At 41.3% G+C, this 21,635-nt stretch overlaps 1 protein-coding gene across 1 annotated transcript in view; it reads right to left on the reverse strand.

The window, feature by feature from the left end:
* Positions 1 to 21,635, reverse strand: part of KCNU1 (potassium calcium-activated channel subfamily U member 1) — a 75,936-nt gene that overhangs the window by 23,754 nt on the left and 30,547 nt on the right. Inside the window, exons 21-27 of the mRNA XM_075042189.1 lie at positions 16,375 to 16,474; positions 13,701 to 13,925; positions 13,080 to 13,233; positions 8,045 to 8,122; positions 4,029 to 4,168; positions 513 to 710; positions 67 to 173 (exon numbers count right to left, since the gene is read on the reverse strand). Coding sequence (XP_074898290.1) covers positions 67 to 173; positions 513 to 710; positions 4,029 to 4,168; positions 8,045 to 8,122; positions 13,080 to 13,233; positions 13,701 to 13,925; positions 16,375 to 16,474 — 1,002 coding nt within the window. The remainder of the gene's footprint in view (positions 1 to 66; positions 174 to 512; positions 711 to 4,028; positions 4,169 to 8,044; positions 8,123 to 13,079; positions 13,234 to 13,700; positions 13,926 to 16,374; positions 16,475 to 21,635) is intronic.

Raw genomic sequence — 21,635 nt, forward strand, 5'->3', positions numbered from 1 at the left:
GCCTAACTTCAAAGTCATGACTGCTGTCTTTTGACTATGGTACAATCTGAGATAAAGTATACTTGCCTATTCTTGTATGGATTGGGTTCTTCCATCAGGCGGTAGAGCCCAAAGCAGAGTATCCCAAACAAGTCTAAAGCTCTGCAGTAAATGTCTCCAAAGCAGTCCTCCTGCTATAAAAGAAGCAAAACCACTCTTATCTCTAAGGAACGAAAGTGGACAATCCAGCCCAATACTAAATCACGTATCTAGCCAGCTATCATTAGTATTCACTACTTTTAGTATCCTAATATTTGGCAAGAAAAAAGGGAAAAAAATGACTGGTGCCCCCCAAGATTAGAATCTAGTATAAAATAAGGCTACCTGATGCCTTTGCCTCTTCAAAATATAGCTCAAGCTACGTAGTGAGATTCAACTGAATGAAACTAAACTTTAGGTAACGACAAACCAAAAGTACTAGCAGCAAGGATCAAAGCATAGCCCATGAAGCACCACTCAGTGATGTAACTCACCACGACATCTGTTAACAACCTCTTGGACAGTGGCAGGAGTGCCAGTTTGCATCTAACTTGGGAGGCATTGTGGATCATGTTGTCAGGATTTCTGTGCAGTCTGCTGCCCTCTTCCAACAGCTGTTCCCCCAATGCTGGGCTTGTCCCACTAGTCACCAAAGTCTGCAGCAGAGCCAAGATGTGATAGTTGTAGTACGTCTGGAAAGGAAGAGACAAATCAAAGACAAAAGAGCATGCCTTGGAAAGTAAAACCAAGTTTTCCAGTGAAAACCTAGAGAAAGTGATCAGGCAGACAGTTTGGAGTTTTTCTGTATACTTAAAGTAGTCCTTAATTATGTTTAAAGTTTTCTGACAATATTTATGCATCACCACCTACTTAGCCCATTTCGGCTTCGAAGAGCAGTCAGAAGATTCCACCTCTGCTCTTATAATAGAATGCACTAAGCTGTGTCTGAATGGAAGACTTTCAATGGCATAAATGGAGCAGGTGTGAGTGTGTGCAAGTGTGTGCGTGTAAGAAAACTGGGCAGCAGCTCTGATGTCACCTGAGTAGGAGCCCACTGTGTAAGGTAAGGCTGGGGAGCACAACTGCCCTGCCCAGCACTACAGAGTGCAGGTGCAGCAGGAAACTCTGTCCTTGTAGTTGTCACATTGTTTTGAAAACCTCCCCTGTGCCCTTATCTCAGTCAGTATTTTGGGGGAGAAAATTACCATGGTTCAAACTCAGATCTAAGGCAAAAAAAGGCCTAGAGTCTCTTTTTTTTTAAAAATCTAAAAATGTTTCCTCTGCCTGCAGTGCATCAAATAACTTATTTTCCACCCTTTCTCAAAAAGCTCATTTCTTACATAGAGCCACTTTATGGAATCTGCCACCTGCATTTGCCTGAGTAAAGAAACTAAACAGGCTGCAGAGAAGGAATGGTGTTACTAAATCCACGCTAAACTCAAATCCGCTTAAGAACATCTGACCATATTGTCGGGCAAACGGGTATAATGCTGTTAGAGTAATTCTCAGTCTTTTAAAGTAAGGAGCTATAGTCCAGGGTTATCCAGGAGTGATACAGCTTCGGGGGAATCTGCACTTTACATATTTAACAGAAGCGTGCTGAGCTCTTTAACATATCATTGCTGTACTTTTTGACATCAAAAGGATTGCATTTCCATACTTGGATGAATTAATAGGATTTGCATGTCACCCTCATTCTGTACTTTCTTTGCCGAGTTACACTGCAGGAATTTGAAAGGCGGGGAAACTATAGAGGTGTGCGTGTGTGTGTGCGTACTCAGGAAATAACACACTGCATTTAGAATAGGTCTTGAAGCTGACTTTAAAGGAGCAACATTTCTGTTACGTGCCTGTGAGATGTTACCTTCTTCACCAGTTGATGTTTGGTTACAGCTTCAGACAAGCAGATTTCCTGGGAACACCTCTGCATATAAAGGCAAGACTAGAAACCTTCTCCCATCACCAAGTAGTTTCCTCGTCCCACTGACTCCATGTTGCTACTAAGCTAGGAACCCACAGCTAGATCAGGAAGGGAATTCAGGGCTCATTAGAGCACCTGAGCCATAATGATCATGCTCATTGAATTGTTTTCTCCCTATTGAGACTCCAAGGGTCATGTTGAAGTAAATGCCAGGTCTGCTTCAGGCTTCCAAAGGGTAACATTTCACTTTATAGGCCACATTCTGCCTTTCAGATTCTTCTGCCAGTCTCCTTTCAAGCTAAAAAGAATACACCACTCCTGCTCTGAGTGTCTTGAGAAATTTCAACTTATATTCACAGTGATAGCAAAAGGAGGTGATATTAGACTGCTGAAGGCTCCTTTCCTTTTCTTCTCCAGTTCACACATCTTTTCCTGCATACTGCAATTGCTAAGCAATATCATGTTTCTCTCAGTCTTCACTGTATTTACAGGATGACTGAATCCAACCTAAGGTGCCCCTCTACTTTAAAGCAGAGTTGAGTGCTGATCATTCCTGGACAGACTTGGAATCTTACGCTTGAGTGAAATTTTATCCTTTAAGACAGGTCATGCTATGTCTTGAGTTACTTTTACACTTGACACTAGCAGTCATTAATTACCATCTGGCTGATTGACATATCAGTGAGTAGCAGCAATATAATACTTTCCCTAACACTGAAGCCTTCTCAAAAAGGCATAACTGGACTTGACACACTTCTTTTGGACTGCTTATCCCTTGGAGAGATTTGTTTTGTATTTATTCTGTTTCTGTGAAACTGCCACCCAAGCACTATCCCCTTGGACATGAGCTGAGAGCAAGGCATATGGAACTTGACGTAGCATGGGGAATTGGGTTGAAGAGGAAGAAAGGGGCTTTCAGAAAAAAGAGAAGGCAATTTTGGAAATGCCAGCTCATGAGCTGAACTGCTGTTTTGCTGCCAAAATGGTGGCTTAACTCCACCAAAGTGGACCCACATGTGTGTCACCACTGACAGTATCACTCAGTTTTGACAGCAACTTAAAATGATTATGTCACCAGGGTGGGATCACCACATTCCCTCCATTCTTGCAGTTTTGGTGCAATGTATCCCATCTTCATGATGCAAGTGTTTTTAAAAGAACACACTGCCTACAGAGAATCAAAATATGCACTTCTTTTAAAATCTGATGTGGTCTTGTGGATCAGCAGTGGCCCACATCTGTGGAATTTGTTTTATACCTTTTCAGAAAACAGCCACTGGGAGATTCCTATTGAGTTCAATAGATTCTTCCATCCAAACTTCCAGTGAATTTCTGCCTAGGTGCCAGATGGACAGATGAGAAGAGTTAAATGTTCCATTTTTCCCCATCGCCTGCTATGGTAAAGTGGTGGTAGTGCAAGCTCCCTGTTCCCTAGCTCACTAATGCACCTCCAGCCAGGCTTGTAAAACTCCTTTCTACATGAACAGGTAAGAATTCAGAGTCCACATAATCTTCTCAGCCTTTGGCATCAGTGCTGGAGCTTCCACCAAGGGGCCAGCTGGTGTCAAATGCAATTTTGGCTTCAGTGACTGCAGCTCCCTTAGAGGGACTGATTGTAACATCGTGTTGTCAAAAAGTAAATAAATCAGGCTGGCTTTAAATACCTTTTGTAGCCTGTCAATATTTTGGAGCTGGGAATGGGAGGAACTTATGAAAGCACTCTAAAAGTTTCTCCAAATAATTCTATGTGTGTATCAACAACAGGGAGAGTTCCTGCTAATAGCACGTATTGGGACACATACATTTTGGAGCTGATAGCTGCCTTTTAGTGTATGGAACCCACTACCCCAAGAAATCACAGAGGCCCACTGATTAGCAAATTGGTCAAATAGGAATAGACATGTATAATTCTCAGGGCACCATGTAACTAATCACATCACTGATCTCTGCAACATTTCTTGTGCCTTTCTCTGACACACATGGCCTTGACCATTGTTAAGGCTAGATTAAGTGGGTTTACCCTGGCTGGTAATCACTTTGTTACACACTGATGCCACTAAATTTGACAGGACATGATACATCTACTTACCATAGACAAAAGAGAATTCAAAAAGCTATCTGAGAAGATAGTTCCTGTGCCGGCACCAGTGGTGAAAAGCTGATCTTGCTCTGGAATCTCAGAACTCCCGCTGGGAGCCTGATTAATGAACTGGGCATTTGCTGAAGACTCTATTGGAAAAGGAAGGAAGAAAGAGAAAACATCTTAGCAAAAGAGAGGAGCCATCTAGAATCAGAAACGAATGTTAATAATCCAGTTTGCCATTCTGTGTCCAGCACCAGCTAGAGCATGCAGCATTAGTAAAGAAAAGAAAAAAAAAAAAAATTCAGTGCTGATAACTGACAGTGCAATAGCAGACAAAAGACAAGAGAATCCTAAAACTTTAGTTTTAAGATATCAGATTTTACTTAATTTACCTGCTTGGAAAAGGAAAGGAAAAAAATCTTATTTCATTTCTTCCCCTCATTTTCCTGAATTAACAGAAATACAATTACTATTTCTATTGGCTTAAATTGGGGTTACAGGGTCCCTTTCACAGCTGTCCTACTGTTACAGGGATCTTCACTAGTTTCTCAACCTTATTCTTGTTGGCTGAGGTAGCCTTGCAGAATTGCCCCTACTCTGAAAGCGATTCCTCCTTAACTTTCTTTTCTATTTTCAGGGAACTGCCTAAGTACACCCAGGCAGAAGGCCGCTGCTGTGCTACTGAACATGCTAGGTATGTCCTGCCACTCTAGCACTACCAGTAAGAATGCTGATGAATGACAGCAGCACAGCAGGAGACTGAGAGGAATTGAGATCAAAAACCCGTATCTTCCCATTAAAAAGTAGAGAGCAAGCACAACTAACTCCATGTGAGTAATGACTGATTTCTATTATGTCCCCTTGGGTCAGGAAGCATTTGAGTGCATCATTTTTAAAGATGACTAAAACTAGCCAGAATCACAATACTATTAATGTCTCCTGTTGTCTTGCAGTGTTGGTGTCATCCTTCAGCCATGTATTCTCAATACAGATATTTCACCCACCCTGTATTTTAGAGGTGGCCCTGCATCTGGCATTAATCAGTATGACTCCACTGACTAGCTTATACAGTCTGGGTATGAAAAGCATGGTCTCGCAGCCACAATAAGGGATCCACTTTATTTCTCCACACCATTCCCTTTCTCCTTTACATATTTGCAGAATTCTTATTTCTTTACAGATCACTTTGCTATTTCTCTCCCAGATCTCTGTCTCCTTACGGCAAGGGTTTCTAGAATCCATTGTTTCTGAGGAATAACCATTTATAATATGCCTCTGAGCCCACTGACCAACTCACAAATTCAGAAGATGCTCGACACATTGAACTGTGCTCAGCTTGGTGGATCTGTGCCCGCAGAAAGCCCATGCAAAGCTTGCCATTTAACAGGCCTTGCATCAGCCTGATGTGAAGTGGTCAGTTTAGCTTTTCTTATTTTTCTGTGTTTCTCACCATTGGGCAAGGAGAAGCAGCAGCATGTCAGAGTATGATGTCAACACACAACTCTCCTGCTCCTCAAGGCAAAATTCATATCCAGCCCCCTTTAGAGTGCAAGCCCTCAGCTAATTCTGTCAACTCTGTCCCTGACTATGTGCCCATAGCTATATAGGTGCAAGAGGACAGCACACCTTTGGGACCATAGCACACCTCTGGGACTCAGGGGGCTCTGGCATGCCATCCTGGTCACAAAGAAACTATGGCAGAGGCAAGTCAAAGCTTGGCAGTTCTGGCTCTATTGAGATAGCACATTGCTTCCTGTGCCTGTCAAGATTAATTGCAAAACTCCTACTGACGTCAGTGGTGACAGAACTTCAACTGAAGGTACGAAGGATCTTAGCTTCTCTTACAGCAGGTTTTGAGCAGCAACAGCGTATTGTATTGCTGGATTTGGCATGTCATACACACTAAATGATACAGACGACCCTTGGTCAACACTCAGTCTGCTGTGAAATAAGAAATTGCCTGGAATGAGCAAAGCCCTTACAACTTAAGGCACATGAGCATTACCCCTCTCAGGTTGTTTCTAGAGACAGGCACAAAAGTGAGCATTTGTCTAGATCAAGGTCTACCAGAACAACTTACAGGAAGCTTATTCAATCACAAGAAAGCTCCAGCTGTTTTTGATTAGCTGTTTTGTGCTTCCAGGTTTTAAATTCTTGGGTTTATTTTGCTTCCCAGCCCATCTCTGTAACTCTGAACATATTTCTATGCTGTTCAAGACTACAGCAGGGGCAGGCATCCATGTGCTAAGGGACTGGGCTCGATTCATTATTTTGTCAAAGATCTGACATGACTAAAATCCAAGTCATGTCAACAGATTGCAGATGTTTTCCCCTCCACTGACACACCACATCCTGGAGGGAAATCACAGGGGTGCAATGCCTGTCTGAAGATGTTAGCTTGACTGCACAGTATCTTCTCAGAGGAGCTGGGCCTCAGTAGCCAGCTCAAAACATTTCTGAGACTTTTGGACACAGCAGAAATAAAAGCCTAAACCACAGCACAAGATAGCCAAATATCACTCTGGGCAATTCAAGAGTTCTGAAATTACTCAGGAGGAGGCATCATTATCTTATCATTATTTTGTGCTTTTTTTTTTTTTGGAGTAGCTCCTCAGTGTTTTAGTCTAAGGAGCACACAGGACTGAATAGCCTATTCAGGTGCTTAACTACTTCTGGGACACAGCTCATCAGGTGCAAGTTTTGACTAAGCAGTACACCAGAGCTTCATATAAATAAAATATTGCTAGTGCCTGCTACAGGCGAAGGCTTCTCACTAGCCCTGTTCCAGCTGCAAACCTTGTGAGGACTGGAAAGCAAGGACTCCACATATGCTGAGTCCACATAGCATTTACAAGCATTGCATCAAAAAGAAATAAAGAAATAAAAAAAAAAGCCTGAGTGAGTCAGGGGCCACTCATGATGCCTAGCAACATGCTATGCTGATTTGATGGGTACATTCTTGTGTCAGCACTTTAAATGGAGCTAAACATCCATGTCCCTCGGGACTGGCAGCCCAGCCACACCACTCTGGTGTGACACTGACTGCTATGTTACTAGTAATCACTTAATCAGTGTACATGTTCCTAATTAAAAGATCCAGTTTGTAACCATCAGGAGATGAAGACAAGGATAGCCAAGAGCAGCATGAAAGAACCCCCCGAGTTACTTCAGTTACGAACGTAGGCTAGAGACGCTGAGCCTTGTGGAATAAGGACAAAGGTGTTTGGGCTCTGGAGTAAAATGCCTGCACTCTGTCCACTTTGGCGTGTGCACGGACCCATCCAAGTACTGTACCCCAAGCAGTCATTGCACAATGCCTTGTACTGCAGATTGTTTGGAACAGGCTCTGTTCTTTCACAGCCACTTGTACAATTGAGGAAGGCTGCAGCTACCCCCATAATCCAGAAGAGGAGGAGGGAACCATCACCAGTGTTTCAGAAAGGGGAGGGCTGGAACAGAGAGAATTAGGCCTTGATTCACCCTATTTTGTTGTGGGATGAAAACTGGGCACACAGTCTCAGCGTTTTCTAAAATCATCAGAGAGAGGAAAGCATGGCCAAAGGGCAAGTTAGATTTCGTCTGGGCAGAACTGCCTTTGGCGGTGCCTCTTTCTCCACTGAAAATAAGGGTAAACCAGGCAAATACACTTCTGATTTATCTACCTTAGTGAAGTATGTTAGGATAGGTGGGATGAATGCAGGCTGTGTGACTAGAACTCAGATCTCCTGAGATCCACTCCAGTAGAAAAAAAACCAAGGACATTATCTTTCTCCTAAATGGATGCTTTGGAGTTTTGCTACACACAGAGACCTTTGTAACACTTTGTTATATTTATTCTCCTGATAAACCATCCTGACTCCTTCAAAGCCAGTGAATTAACATCTAAGTCAAACCTTTTAATGTTCCTTGGACATGTAGTGCTTGTCGCTTTCTGCCTGTGAATTCTAAAAAGGGCCTGGGGTAAATAAATAATGCAGCATGCATATTGCTTCTGTGAAATTTGTTCCTAAAGAATAACTTACTCAGCTCTGTAGTGATGGGGATCCTTTTATAACATGGCTGTGATTGATTCCCCAATGCTCTTGCTCTGAAAACAGCATCTGTAGAAACAGTCAATAACAACATGAGGAGAGAGGGAAGTTAGCAGAAGCAGAAATGGAAAAAAAAAAAACTAAAGAAGAAAGAAACCAAGGCACTGACAAATGCAGGAAATCTCATACCTATGCCTAAAAATGTCATTGTCATGCAAAAATCCCAAAGCATTTCCTATATTTAGAAAGTTTCTTGCCTTGGTTTGCTTTTCCAAGGCTCACTTTATTCACTCAGAGCTTCAAAGGATTAAAAAAGAAAAGCTCTCCTGGGAGCTGCTTATTGACATCATAACTAAAATATAATTACCCTCTGTGGAACAGCAGTCCTGGTTACAGTGTTGTTTGGCGCAAAGCCCCCACTAAGCCAATTTGCACTCAGAGGTCTTTTGAGGGAGGGGGTTGTGTTTTTTCCTTCCCCTTCGAGGAGGCTGTACATAAATAGATGGGACATGCTGTAGGAATGAAGGCAAAAGCATATACCATAATTTTTTTAAAACCTGGCAACCAAAAAGACTTAAAAGAGAAATCCAGAAGTTCCTAGAAGCATGTGTCTTTATTTCTTCCCAGTCCTCACCAGCTAGCTGATTTAGTGGAATCAGTCCCAATGTGAAGTCTGCTTTCTGTGTTTTGATCACATCCAATCTTGTCTCCCTTACCATTATGTCTAAATTCTTCCTTTGCTACCCAGCACAGTATCTGGGTAACTGAGTTTGAATACTACTACTTATTGCACAAGATAGTATCAAAGCCAAAATGATGGAATCTAAACTCCACTGAAGATTTTGCTAGATATGGAATTTCTTCCAGTTCAGATACTGTATAATGGATCCTCTCTGCTCAGAGGAGCATGTGAACATTGGAGATCAGAGACCCTAAAAGGGTCCTAGATGGACCATTGCTCTAATCAACCATCTCTGAGGTTAGGCAATGGACTGCCAAAAACGTCATTAGAGATGTCAGGCACCATGATCCCTCAAAAGAGTAGAAAAAGTCCTTCCCAAATATAGCAAGGCATCTCTGAATGCATGCTAGTGGCAGCAACTAAATACCTGAAATGAATCACTGCCTTTATTGTACCCTTCCATGTACTGTACTGGTTGATATGAATATATGTCTGATCATTGCCTGGATACCTTTTCCTTATGTCAATATTTTTGCTATGAAACAGTACACAGCGCTCTACCTGGAATTTTACAAACTGGCAGGGTGCTATTACAAAAGATTACTTAATTGTAGATTACTACTGTACATTTGAATTTCAGTATCTTATTAAGTTGTCAGATTTAATTACCATTATATGTTTAGATTATGCCACAGATTATTTAGTTCGGTACCTAGGTTTGCCAACCTGTTTGCTTTGTGACATGACAGGGTGATAATTACAGCATTACTGGAAAACCTAAATTTTTCCATGGGAAAGACTAGTAGTCCTTGGCATCAGCAGTGACCCTAGTAAATGCTCATTCTTGCAAGTGTAAGTAATGTTTACCTCTGTGTGGGTCTGGTTCTCTAAGACCTGTCTAATTCTCTACCCCATGAGAGAGGTAATGTGCAGAACAGGCCTGCGTTTGTTGGGTGTGAAATGCTCACAGCAAAATCTAAAACCACAGGAAATGCAATTGATTTGGGCTTTGTTACAATCTCCAAACTGAGACTATGCCTGCTGCAATGCTTACCAAAGGACCTGAACTGTTAAGGGAACTCAGGGCCTTCCATCCAAATAACTGTTTTCCACTATGGTTAGGATGCAAAATGCTATAGCTTTGTGTACAGCAAAGCTCGGGATGAGAAAGCATTTGGATGGGCAGGGTAGCTGGATATCCAGCAGAGTCATCTGCTGTCCCACCAGCAATGGCAACTACTAAATGAGAAGCATCAGCCTCTGCCTTTCCTTTTTAAATCAGGTAACAGTTGCATAATCATCACGCTTTAGAAAGCTCTCCCAAGTATTCTTCTATCTTTTCCTACCTGCTTTCTCTCCTGACTACTAACATTAACTGAGGCTAGGTTTCTTGGATGCAAGTTTTGAATGTAACTTTACCCTTCTCCTTCAAAAAACTAGGTTGTGACCCAGAGGACTGCCGTACTTTTTTATCAGTGAAAACTTTGTTTTCTCAGAGATGAATTCCTATAAAATAACAATGGCAGGAGGGAGAGTAGAGACTGAAACAGTGGGAGTGGGGACATGTACATTCTGTTTCCACTCTGGGCACCTTGATCCAAAACTTGGTGGCAACAACCTATGAGTAATTTACTGTCCTACAGCAACACACATCTGTAATGCGTCTAGAGACCTTCAGAAGCAAAGACAAAGATTGTAAGACATAGCCTTAATCTTGCAGTTGAATCTGAAGGAGCCTCTGGTATGAGAATCCTAACTTAAGATTTTGGTCCTATAATTATAAATAACTATGGCATCAAAGAAGAAAACGGGCTGGCTTTTTTTCGCAACGCATCTAATGAAACTATAAGGAGAGAGAGCTTATTTTTACCCTAGCAGATTTAATGGCTGACTTGAAGAAGTGAAACTTGTGTCTTAGCCTTATTTTGCAAATATATCTTTATTCATTGATGATGACATCCTGTAACTGAACACTGCTTTTCTGTCTGCAGAAAACACTGTAAATCTGAGGAATAGCCTTAACTGAGTAGCCAAAGATTTATTAGACTGGAATTGTAGTCAGCTTATGGAGCGACAATTCACTAACATCTGAGCTAGGCAATAGGTGCCTTATAAATATGCAAAGTGAAATACCTAAAATGGATAAATAAGGGTGGGTTTAGAAACACAGTATTTTGTCAACTAGAGTAAGACAATGCTATTATAGTAAATGGTGATAGAATCTATCATCTCTAGTTTGAATCAATCTTTCAGAAATAACTGATCACAGTAATGGGTAATAATAAGAATAATTTACATTTGTGTATTGCTACATTGTGAGCTTGAATTTATCTGGCTTTAAACAAGCCTGGGAAATAAATATTGTTATGGGGCTCTATGCTGAGGTACAGCATGCCTCTAGTAGCTGCCAGGGATGCACAGCAAAGGAGTAAGTGAAAAGAAGCAGCTTTGACACCATGATCCTTGCTTGATCCTACCCCTTCTCAAAGCCAGAAAAGAAACCCAGAAACACTGATTTCCATTCCCCTGTTCTAATGTCTACACCATACTTTACCTAGGTTCCAGGATAGTACCAAGCTATCCTGATTTCTGCTCATACCTGAAAGAAGGTCTTGTGTATTTGGTCTGGTTCTGATGTGCTGAAACACAGTGTTAGCTGTAATACACAAAAAACCTTGTGCCTGCATGTCTCTGTTCTAACTGTTCTATTAGCCTCTTTCTGCATTCTGTGTTCAGAAATCCTTTTGATACTGTTCTTGGAGACCTTGTAACTACAGAACTTGATTGTGTTTGTTCCAGTAAGATGGAATAAAGTTTTCTCCTATCTCTCATGATAGCAAGGATGCTGAACAGATTTAAATCTGCAAGACCCATTTTTCTGATGCAAGTCAACACGTGCCCATCTTCGCAAGGGAAATGGGGGAAAAATATATGCTTGTGTATTAAAAAAAAAAAACAAAAAAAACTTAGAGTATGAAAGTGGTGATGGTTCTGACAATGATATGCCTGGTAAATTGCCTAACAAGCCATGCCTCAGCTTACCCAACTGATCACACCTATGTCAGCATTAGGTCTCTGAGGTCTTCTGCTGGAAGGAGACAATGCAAGCCAAAAGCTACCAGCTCAAAGAGAAACACTATGAACTCTGCAAGGCACCTGGGGAAGGTTTTGATGAACAGATGCTCACATTTCTATTTTCCATACGCACATTGTAGTTCAGAGTTCTGCACTCCATGTACTACAATTTTGAGTGATAAAACAAAAAACACTGGAGGGGAGTAGGACAGTGATTGATAGGATGAAATATCCTTTTTGCTCTGAGTCTCTCTCTTTTCCATATATAGGTATAAAGATGCAGTAGGTACAGTATCTATATCTGTCACTATAGATAGAGATACGTAAATTATATATATAAAAGTACATACTATTTACTTCCTCTCTATATACAATCAATAGTTCCATACATCCTTATATTTATGTAGCAATAAATACATTAGATAAGAGTAATCTATTCAAGTCACAATTACCTCTTACTCAAATATACCTAATAAATAATTTGTCTTCTGATTGTATACACTGTATATTGATATAGTCTAGTTATTAAAAAAACCCCTGTCTCTGCCTCACTCTAATCTTTTCTTTGGCACAGCCATTGTTTTAAAAGCCTAGAATGATAATAAAGTATAGGGAAAACACTTAGGAGAGCCATCCATTTCTCAGCCCGTCTTCAGTTAATTAATACTCCACATTCTCAAGAGGAAGACAAATCTTAGCTCCTTCGCCAAATTAAGGGAGGAAGAGACGCAATAAATACTCTGCTGGGCTGAAGTCGTTTTTGCTTCCATTGCATTTCTGAGCTACAAGCTCTGTTGTCTGGGAACTGAGCACCCACCCTATCAAGCCTCATGGGAAAGGTATTGTTTTTCTCTTTTTGAAGGATGGAAGGGGCCTCCACTCACACGTGCTTTTGCAAATAATACAGCAGTTACCAACACTGGTTACCATTTACCCTCCAGCCATGGTCTCTTTACAGGAAACCTTGAAGCTTCACTCAGAATTTGCAGGAGGAACTGGCATATTTTCAGGAGCAATGCTGGCTTATCACTCCTTCCTTCGCATACCTGTAGCTACAGAAACTGGACTAGGCTGTACAGCTGGCTATGCTAAAATGGACTTCTGGCCCTTTTAACTTATATATTTATATTCAGAAGAGACAGGCTGTGGCTCAGACTAGTGACAAGTTACCCCTTCATTCTCCCCTCCTTCAGCTTCCATTTTTGTTGCATCAGCATGCTCACAGGCAAAAGGAAGCATGCTTACCTAGGGGGGCTGAGCTGGACTTACCCTGCATGGATCGAATGTTCAGAGTGGCGAGGATGCTTTCCGTGTCCACCAGGGAAGGACTGCTTGATACAGTGATGTTGGAAGACAGAATGGCGCATGCAGCACAGTCCTGGACATTAACTGCCCTCAGATCTGCACAGGAGAGAGCACTACCCTGATCAAACCAAAGAAATAGTGATCAGGAGAAATGTGAGCAAGTTGAACATGGAGCATCTTTAAGGGTGAAAGGTGAACATTAAATTTGTTTCAAACTCAGCTGGCACAAATGCATTTTGGAAACATCTTCAAAATTTGAGCAACTTTGGAAATGGGGAAGCGTCCAATAAATTGCAAGTCTGGACCTGTGAATTTTCTTCTCTGACAATCAGGATTAGCTTCTCAGGGCTTCTGCAGGAAACCAGAGAGTACCAAGACTCCCCCAGAAGAAAATAAATATTTAAGAAGGGAAAGTTTTTCAAAAACATCTTGGATTCAAGCTAAAGTCTAGAGCCTGGGATAATTTTGGTCCTTTTTGAATCTGAATTGTGCTATCATCAAGAAGTTTTAAAATGTATTTAGAAATGTGCATGAGAGCTACAGAAAGGAAGGAAGAAGAAAAGAGAATATGCAAAAAATTCTTACTGAGAATAACCACAGCTTTGGAAAGTTCTGAATAAATTTCCATTCTCTTTGCAGATATTCCAAAGACCCAAGAAAAACAATGTCTTTCAACTCATGGTAAATGAAGTTACTAGCTCTTAAAGGCATCACGAAGTCCTGCAGCCCAATCAGTGGTGAGTTTCCATTGCCAAAGATGCAGACCAAAATATGATCCTTCAGGTTTGGTGCTGCTTGGTCCTTGCAATTCTAAATTTAAAACAGAATTTTGCTAAATCAGCTACTAGGTTTATTTTAGATTTTTCTCTTCAGTTAGAAAGACTTAAACCACTTCTTAGCTACGTAACATCTATGGGTAGAATGAGACTATATATAAAAAGAAGTATGTCCCCTTAAGTATTTGGATTCCAAATCTATCCTACAGCAGTGAAAAATTCATATATGTTGGCATAAAACTTCAAAAATGTAGAACAAGGCAACAATACTAGTTTAATACCAGGAGCTTAATAACAACTTTGGCCTGGTGTTTTCTTTCTGGATAATTGATGATATTTTTCAAGTGAGCTAATTAGTCTGGGAAAATATACTGGGGAGTGGGTATTGCTTAGTGTGGTGCCTCATGGTTGGTAGGTAGTGTGGCCAAGTCAGCCAGCCAGGCTTGTCAGAGCCATTGCATTAATGTCCATTTTAACCAACCAGAAACAGTGGGATCAGTATATCCCTGCAATGTTCACTCCTTGGCAGTTTTTTTCCAAAGAGAAACAAGGGACTTTGTCAGGGAGAAGTTTCCTGATGAGAGATTAGAATCATAACCAAATTAAATGATTGTCTCTAACTAATTAGATTAGTTTAAATTGAATAATGAAACCTTTAGCTGTATTTAATGTAACATGCCTCAAGTCCAACGATTAGTCTGCTGAATGAAGCTAAACAATTAAAAACACAATCTATTTTATAGCTTATTTTATAGGAACAATTGGAAAAACTATTACTGCTGAAATCTGCAGAGGAAATGCACAATTACAAGACCAACAGGAGCAGTCAGTATAGTGAATGAGCAGCAGGGACAGGTAAGCCATTCTGAAGACACTATGGACTTAGGCCTTCCTTCCAACCTTGGGCCAAGAAGCTGGCCCTATCTGACATTTATTACTTTATTACCAAGGTCAAGTTAAAAAAAAAAATAAAAATTACATTCTCAAACATTTATGCCGTATCAGACTGACGGTTAAAATATAAAAAAACCATTTAAATTATTTAATAATGTATACCTTATGTAAAAGACAGAGGACCATATTTTGATATGTGTTTAGATGTCCTGTGTTTTGCATGGACATCAAGGAGAAAATTCTGTGAAGTATATCCATCTAGCTGTCCATGGTTTCCAAACAGAATGAAATGCTGAAGTGTTACAACAAATTCCATAGGAGTATACTTGCACATTTAAGCACCTAAACAACTTTAAAAATGTAGCTTTTAAAAACCCAAAGCACAGTCTGGGATTTTGTCAAGCCCCAACTCACTCCCCAAAACACATCTTAGACTCCCAGGCCTTTGAGGGCTTGCCTGTCCCAGAAATGTGATTGCAAAGGAAGATACTGCATGAACATGAAGTTCAATATGCACTAACTTCCTCTGTGGACATTCTTAATCCTCATTAAGAGCCCCTTGCACGATCTAGCTTAGCTACACAAAAACACTCAGTACAAAACAGAAGTGGCACATGGGGAGTTAGGACACACTAGCAGTTGTAAGCTTTTTTCCTCATGTAAACCCGCCTGTAAGATCTTTTCAAAACATCACTCTTCAATTCACAGGGCTGAGCTTCCAGTCCTATTGGGATATTTGCCCATTTGTAATGACTAATCCTATTTTGGAGGTTGCTGGGCAATAGGGTCCTTTTATTTGCTTGGAAGGAAGCTGCAGCATTTCAAGCAGCATGAATTCCAGCCTGCTACAAGTCTCCCAGCTGGCAGAACAGCTTGAACATTCTGTATTTTTGATGAAATCTTTGATCACCTCATTGCAAGATTTGGTTGCCTACTCTCAGCTCTCTGGCAGCTCTGAGCACAACCTGCCATTTCTAGATGGGATTTGTTCTTTTACGGATTAGACACATTAAATAAATAAACCAAACTGTCTTACAGATATCCAGATCAATAATGTCACAGACACAGGGGTCTGGAAACACAACATACAAAATTTTAACATAAAATAGACGTCAACCAGACCTTCCTTTGTCCATCTGTTGAGATCCACTCCTGAGATAGGGTGCCTGCCCTGCTTTAGATGAACATGGAAGGCATTACTGATCCCTTGTTACCTTGGAGATCTTTCTCTGTTCCCAGGTTACCACCTAAATTAAAAGGGAATACGGCCATGGAATGAGCCTTCAGCTCCCACCACTGCAACAGAGTCTCTATGCGACCCTGGTCAAGACACTTTATCTGCAGCTTACTCCTGAAAAAGGGGATAATGGTAAACCCTCAGTTTCTCCCCTCCAGGGCAGGGTCTGTCTCTTACCTTTGCATATGAAATCAAAGTTAGAAATTGGCTAAAATAACATTGGTAAGTAAACAGCAGTAAATTAGAGAGTGCTGCGCCCTCCACCCAGATCAATGCATTGAAGCTCCAGCTTATTGCTAGGAGAACAAGGAGGAAGACGTGAGGATCCCAAAAGCAAATACCCTACACCTACCAGAAGAGCCTCCTGCAGTGGAACAGCATCACACCAGTGGAACATTCCTGTTAAATCTAGGATGACTCTGCTGTTCTCCTCTTCTTGGCCATCAAAACCCCTAAAACAGAGAGAGAAACTTCTTAGCTACAGAACAACCTCTCAGCAGCTGCAGCTACAGTTTACCCAAGTTGAGATTGCATCTCCAGCTGCTACTGAGATGCCCTCTTTATCTACATCATAGCTTTCATGTCTCATAGTAGTAAGGAAAAATTAGGATGTACGAGTCACACATTAACCATGACAGTATGGGGGGAAAGAGTTATGTGGTGCAGGAATTCCTCTGTCAATGTCAGCTGAGACAAACATAAGGAAAAATATACTGTGAAGTGTTTCCTTGAATTATTGTATTAGTTGTGATGTTTATAGCTGTTTGGACTAGGTCCCTAGGATTATACGAGTTCTTCAGTGGGGACATTCATTGAAGCAATATTTATATAAACATGGTCTTGATTAAGAGCAAAAAGAAGTCAGCAGGAATTTTCCCCTTGTCTTCAGGGACTTTAAATTAGGCCCATATTGCAGGATATTCTTAGAGGCGAATTTCAGATATGTACCTGTGTTTGTGAGCATTGTGTTAGTTCAGAAGCAGCAACAAGACCACGTGAAACAAGAGCCATTCAATCAGATGCTGCTCTGAACATCAAACTGTTTCAAAGGACTGCTACAAAACAGAATTGTTGGGGAAGTCAAGTCGAACAACAAAGGGTTGTTCACACGTCTCCTTGTGGCCCAGGCATGGACAGAAAAAGACGTGGAATCTGTTGGATAAACCATTTGCTCAGCACCATCTCTCTAGCTTTACTGTAGCTAGAGTCAGCCTTGAACAGTTGGCTCAAGAGCAAAGTTTATTTAATCACTCTGTAACTGAAATCACAATGATAACTGAAACTTGCCATCTAAGATTATAATACATACTGAACACAACAGCCTTAGTAGAGCTGTATGACCAGAGAAGTGTTTGGTCCTGACATTCTTTTTCATGTCCAATTTGTCCTTATCTTGTCCATGCAGTATTGGGTAAGGTGTGATTAACAGAAAGGAGAGGGGGGATTTTGCTAGAGGAAGGTGTCATTCAGCATGAGGCCTGCAAGGTGGATCTAACTGTGCCCTGTACAGACCAGCTTATGCTGGTACTGGGTTTAGCACTTCTTAGCACAGCAGTAAGGAACCTGAGAATTTGCGCCATTTTTGCAAATGTGGCTGGGGTGTTTGCAGCTTGTGCCAAACTCGACGATGCCATAGCTATATAATTAACCCATACCAATGATAACTAGTTAAAAGTTACAGTCATTTAAATAACTGCAGCATAGCTACAGAGTCTTTCCCATTCCACATGAGAATTCAAAGACCAGGCTGGAACTTTTTTGCAGTTTCTGCTAGCTTCCCAGGTCTTAGACTAAGGGATTAATAACAAATCCCAGGACTGATCATATTAGAATAGGTTACCCTGTTCTTCTAAATTAATATATTTCCAAGTTTTATAAATGTTCACCTACCTTAAAACCAACACAAGATGTAAAAGCCACAAAGGATCTACTAATAGCATGGACATAAACTGTAATGACCGACTTTTGCCTAGCTGCTCGCCAGTCTCCTCTGCAACATACTTGCAACATGCTGGGCTTGACTGTAAAGCCAAATCTGGAAGCTGGTCCTTTCCAGTTCTGCAGTGTCTCCTATCTCTGTTCCCTCCACACTACTGCAGGATAAGGGAGAAAGGAATGGCCTACAGCAGATCCAACTCAAGCACCATCTAACCTTTAATGTGGACAAGTAGCAGTTAATGCAAAGCAAGGTGCAAGCTATGCCTGATGGAGGAAAGCACAGAAAAAAATCTTTCCTTCAGGCAAGAAAGGCAACAAAGAGGTAGAAACAAATCTGTATGCACTGGCTGCTGCACTACTGCAGCTCAAGAGGAGGCAAGAGCAGCAGGCACTGGCAGCTGGAAGCAACCTGGGGGAAAAGAAAGGAAGGGCAAACAGAAAGCAGTGTGCTCCAGGTGCCAAACAGCTCATGACAGCTCTGCTCCTCTTATACAGACTGGTGGTACCAAGCCATGAGACTTCCAAACTTTTTCCAGGCCCTTTAGCTGAAGTCTGTCAATCTCTAGAAGTTCACAAAGACAAAACCACTACAATACCTATCCCTGTTGCTCTCTTCTGTCACTTGCACAGTTCTTGCTCTCAGCAGCATTTGCAGCAAGAAGTTTCACAGGCAAACAACATGTTGCGTGAAACATTTTTTGATCAGCTTTGAATTACCCAGCCTTCAGCAAAATGAAAGGTCGTTTTGCATCTCTGACAAGGGGCAGGGAGAGGCTTCAAACTAACTCTCCTGAATTTAGCAAGCTAGTACCAAACTGGAGAGAAAGGGATGCATGTACTCCTTTAAATCTCTGCAGTCTCTCTATGCAGCCCTGTGCTAACTGCAAACAATTGCATCTATTAACCACACATCTCCTCCTCAGATAACGAATCATTAGGCCAGTGATTAAATGGTATTTTGGCAAGTAAGAGACTATCTTCTCACAAGCTCTTTTACTTGACTCAGATTTACCAATCAATCAATGTATGCATCTCCATCATAATAAAGCCGTCATCTATATACACAACCTGTCAGAAATGACAACTCCTCATTCTAATATTATGGGAAATATATACGCCTTGGAGGAAACACTTGTTGGATCCCTAAAGTGGGAGATGGAGGCAAAAGACAGCAGGAAACTCACTTCATCGTAACGGCATCCACCTTGCCAAGGCCAAGAACATTCTGATGTAACAAGCCATTCTTTAGTTAAAGGTTCCTTCTGCCATATACTTTGCAAGTTACACGATTCTTAGGGAATCTGATTTTCCTGAGAGACTCGTAAATCATCCTGCATTGGACTCTGAGGAGCTTGAGGATGAAGGCACTGGAACTGACATGCTCTAGTACCGCAAGAGAGAGATAGAAATAGTCTCTGATTGAGCTACAGTCACTACAGCTGTTAGCAGGTTATCTGGGTCACAAATTGACTGTGCTGTGGGTGCACAGCTACCCGTGTTGGCTCTGCATGAATCTGCAAAGAAAATAGTTGCATTTGCATGATGCTGTGCATTGCCATGTCTGTGTTACCCTTCTTTCTCTATCACATTCTCATTTGAGGTCCTTACCACTTACATCGCACTGAATAGAATATCAAAAAAATCACCAGACCACGTTACCAAAGACCATACAAGTGGAGCTGAATTACAAAAGGTAAGTACACTAGGTAGTTTGGTCTCTGGGCATTTCTGAAAATTTAGTCCTAGTGGCTGAACATTTGAAAATACTGATCCACCGTGTCAGGTGCATAAGCGACTGGTATAATCAGTCTGTGCCTAACCCACAGACGAACTGAGGCTATTACAACAATAGCCCACCATTAATTTTGGAGAAAAATTTGGTTTTATACCACAAGTAATGCTAGTTCAATACCTTATATATCATCCAAAATGGCAGTTTGGTCCACTGTACCAGAGTTGAACTGAGAGTGCTACAACATGCTAAAACATTTCTTTTTTGCCTGTTTCCACAGCCATGACCTAATCTAAACCAGTCACCCATGTTTCCACGATTCAAAGTAGATAACGTAGCTCTCAGCTACACTGAAAGATGGTCAGACACATCCAAGATGTTTCAAACTTCATTTGAGGACTAACATAAGTGATTAACAGTTGTCTATAGCATTAGAAGGCAGGGAGTGGAAGTCCTTTTATCAAATTGTTAGCTGCCAACAACTTCCTGCTGACAAGCTATCTTTAAATTCTTCATAATGCCTTTGCAAAGCCCTAAAAAGCTTTGTTGAATCCCTTGCTTGCAGTCTTCCGACATCAGCTCTTCCACTCCTTGTCGTGGGAAAATGTGGCTACAATGAGTCTTAATGTCACGTGTACACATTGAGGTCTGTGCTCATTTGCTTTCCCTTCTGATCTCTAAATACAGAATAGCGGCAAATCCTCAGGAATCGGAGCTTATTTTTGTGTCCTAAATTTTTCCCAGAGAGAGATATAGGGGTAGAAGCAGGCTCACAAAGCACCTCAGGACAAAGCAAGGCCTGGGAGAGTTGCACCATTGGTCCCCAGAAACCTACACACATGAGAAATCTGTGCACAAAAGTCTCCAGAGAGAAAACACCCATTGGTATCTGTGCAACGCAGGCAGGTTGCTCCAGCAGCTGGATCTGGAAAGCCCTGGCCCAACAGCACAAACGCCCTGACGTCCTTCCCTTGCCTCTGTACCGCAGCCTTGGGGATGATTTAACACTTGGCATGTGGACTGTTCGGTTCACATCCCATTTGGGAATCCTCTTATTGTTTTTTGAATCACTCCCAGATCTGCACATATGTTAACCTTTTCCTTTAGGGAGGAGTGGAGTTTCACACACACAATGAAAATTGCCTGTGCCTGTGAAGGCTGCTACAAAGCCCCTTTTCTCACTCCCAGGCCCACACTGTGAGAATACGGTGCTTGTCTGGACTTGGCTTATTCATCATCATGGATTATATCAGTCCAATCACAACGCATCAAAGTGCTTTGCCTGCCTCACAAGGAACTATGAGGCTTAATTAATTGACACGGAGGTATTACATGTCATTGCAAAATATAATTTAGAGTATTCCATCCAATAATTAACAAATACATCAGGCAACAAGTAAAACCAATCTCAAAAATGAGTAGTTAAATTTTTCTTAATTACATCCACTGAACCAAATCTGCCCCTAAGCAATGCACATGTAATCCCAGTGAAGTCAGTGTGGTTGTACAGAATACACTAAAATAAAAATAGTCTGTAGTTATCATCTATATTGCTGCAATACTTACAGTCCCCCACTAAGTTTAGGGACTCCTGCTTTACTTAGAGTTGTAAACATGAACAATAAAGGTAAACTAAGTTGAACTGAGAAAACAGTATGGAAAGAGACATGTAGCATTGGGACTTACACAACACAGAAATAGAAAGGCTGATTCCTAGTCTAATAGGCACTGCCTGACACCACATTTTAAAATGGAGCCAAGATTCTCCAGTAACAGGACTCCACGTGATGATGCCTTAAGAAGAACTCCTGATACCTGTGTGGCAAAGCCTGAAGAGTTGGCAGCACTGGCAAAATTCAAAATGCGTAACTGGATAACTGGACTGAACTGTCTGAACATTGATCTAGATGCATTAGGGCCTACTTCACTAAAGAAACCTCAGA

The sequence above is a fragment of the Buteo buteo genome, chromosome 12 (genome assembly GCF_964188355.1).
Source record: "Buteo buteo chromosome 12, bButBut1.hap1.1, whole genome shotgun sequence".
NCBI classification, from domain to species: Eukaryota; Metazoa; Chordata; class Aves; order Accipitriformes; family Accipitridae; genus Buteo; species Buteo buteo.